Genomic DNA, 2,065 nt, shown 5'->3' on the forward strand with positions numbered 1-2,065 from the left:
CGATGCGGAGGGGAGGAGAAGGGGAGAGAGAGAGAGAGAGAGAGAGATTGAGAGAAAAACCTGTCTCTAATACCATATAAACATAGACAAGTTAAATCTAAAAGAAAAGTAGAATAGAAGGAAATAAGCTGACAAAGTTCCATATTCAGCTTTTCCGAAATGATAAATTCATCTCAAGCCTCTATATGCTACCACTATGGTGTGTGTGTGTGTGTGTGTATATAATATATATAAGAAATAGGAATACTCTGTGTGCTGCAAGTCTTGGTCTGTTGGTTGGCGTAGTTCACTACAAGTCCCCTCAGGACACGGGTCGATCCCCACTGGCGTTGGGTACTCGAATTTTTAGCAGCATGACGCGGGCTCTCGTCATGGGGCCTAGCGCATGGAAAATGGGTATTTGGGCCTCTGCCAAATACCAATTTACTTTAAAAAAAAAAGAAATTGGAATACCCTATATTTGATGCTTCGTGATAATATACTTCCTGAAGAGTGTTGCTCGTCGATGCTGTTATAAGGTTGTTACTTTCATTGTTATGTTGCAAAAGTAAAATTTTTGTATGTTGAGTATGCTTTTATTCTCAAGCTATAGAATTTTATTCCCCAATCTAACAAACACATTGAAATTTTTGATACTAAGTTGGGAGCAGTTTGTTTTGCCTTTTTGATGTTCTTCAGCAGAAGAAACTCAAAATACTAAGTTGCAATATTCTGTCAGCCACACAAATTTACTACTCTTATTATGGTCTAAACAAAAGAAAATATTAATTTTTTACAAATTTAAACTTAAATAAAGCATGGAATAGTTGCAATTTATAATATAGCAACATTTATGGTTCCTCAATAGAAGTTTTCTTCTGCTGCTCATTCTTCATGTCGGTTTGTTGCTTCATTCCAACTTCATCATTTTCTTTTCCCCACAACACCAAGTAAAGTCCAATAATGACAATAACTCCTCCAATTATGCTTTAAAACAAAAAAAGAAAAAAGAAAAAAAAAACTAAGTGAAAAATGAAGAATAGATACTTAGATTCACTTTGACATTCTTCAACTAAAATTTGGGATATTTACCTTCCTATAAATAGATTTTCACCAAAAACAAAGTATGCCAACATAGTCACTAATATAGTTGATATTGGATTGAACATAGTGGCAAACACTGGTCCTTTTTCCTTTGTGCACCATAACTGAATGAAGACTATTAAACCAGAACAAACAATTCCCTGTAATGAAATTTCATTTAGCTTCATCTTTTTGAAAGTTGTGATTCTATTTGACAATTTACTTACTCCATATAATGTGCTCCATAAATCAATATCAAATTTCATTTTCCAAGCTGAGGCTTTGTGCTCCACAAATAAAGTAAAAGCTGCAGACTGAGCAGCTCCAATGAAACTCATCCATGTAGTGAGTGAAAGTTGTGATGGATATTTTTGTAAGGTTATAGCCTGTTTTGATAATGAATTATTTGCCTAAACATTATAATTAATACTAAATGACAACATTTAAGAGAATCCATTTTCATAAGCCTATTTCTTATGAATATTAAGAAAATGCATGTTTTATAACTTAAAGAAATTCAAATTTTAAAAGTGCATGGCTTAAAACGTTGTAAAAGATGAACAATTACACGTTCATAGCATGAAACATAAGCTTTCTAATTTAAAATTTATCACTTCATAAATTTTGAAAGATGAGAAGCATGAGCAACAATTTTTGAAGGTTTTAACAATCTAATTCAACTTTTATGCTACTAAGAGAATTTTAACAAACAAATAAATAAATAAATTATATATATTCCATGATAAAATAACCTATGCTTCTACTAAACAAGCTCTAAATTTCTTGTTTTAATAGTTTTTTTTTTCTTAATTAGTAATAAATGTAATAAAATGATTGAGAATATGATGAAAGTTTAATTTCTAGTTTTGTTGGAATCTCATTTTTTCTTTTGATGGCTATTCCATTAAGAGGGTAAAAAGCAATTGATCTTTAAGAAAAATTTTGTGTATTTTGTGTTATCTTATACTTTATCAATATATATATATATATATATATATATATA

The 2,065-nt window shown here is 30.6% G+C and overlaps 1 protein-coding gene across 1 annotated transcript in view; it reads right to left on the reverse strand.

Annotated features, from left to right (window-relative positions):
• Window positions 1-470: 470 nt before the first annotated feature.
• The window catches only part of LOC110032063 (WAT1-related protein At2g39510-like), a 3,626-nt gene continuing 2,031 nt past the window's right edge, over window positions 471-2,065 (reverse strand). The window contains exons 5-7 of the mRNA XM_020735575.1: window positions 1,290-1,448; window positions 1,072-1,223; window positions 471-966 (exon numbers count right to left, since the gene is read on the reverse strand). Of these exons, the coding sequence (XP_020591234.1) occupies window positions 831-966; window positions 1,072-1,223; window positions 1,290-1,448 (447 nt within the window). The 3' untranslated portion in view covers window positions 471-830. The remainder of the gene's footprint in view (window positions 967-1,071; window positions 1,224-1,289; window positions 1,449-2,065) is intronic.

The sequence above is a fragment of the Phalaenopsis equestris genome, unplaced genomic scaffold, assembly GCF_001263595.1.
Source record: "Phalaenopsis equestris unplaced genomic scaffold, ASM126359v1 Scaffold000877, whole genome shotgun sequence".
NCBI lineage: Eukaryota > Viridiplantae > Streptophyta > Magnoliopsida > Asparagales > Orchidaceae > Phalaenopsis > Phalaenopsis equestris.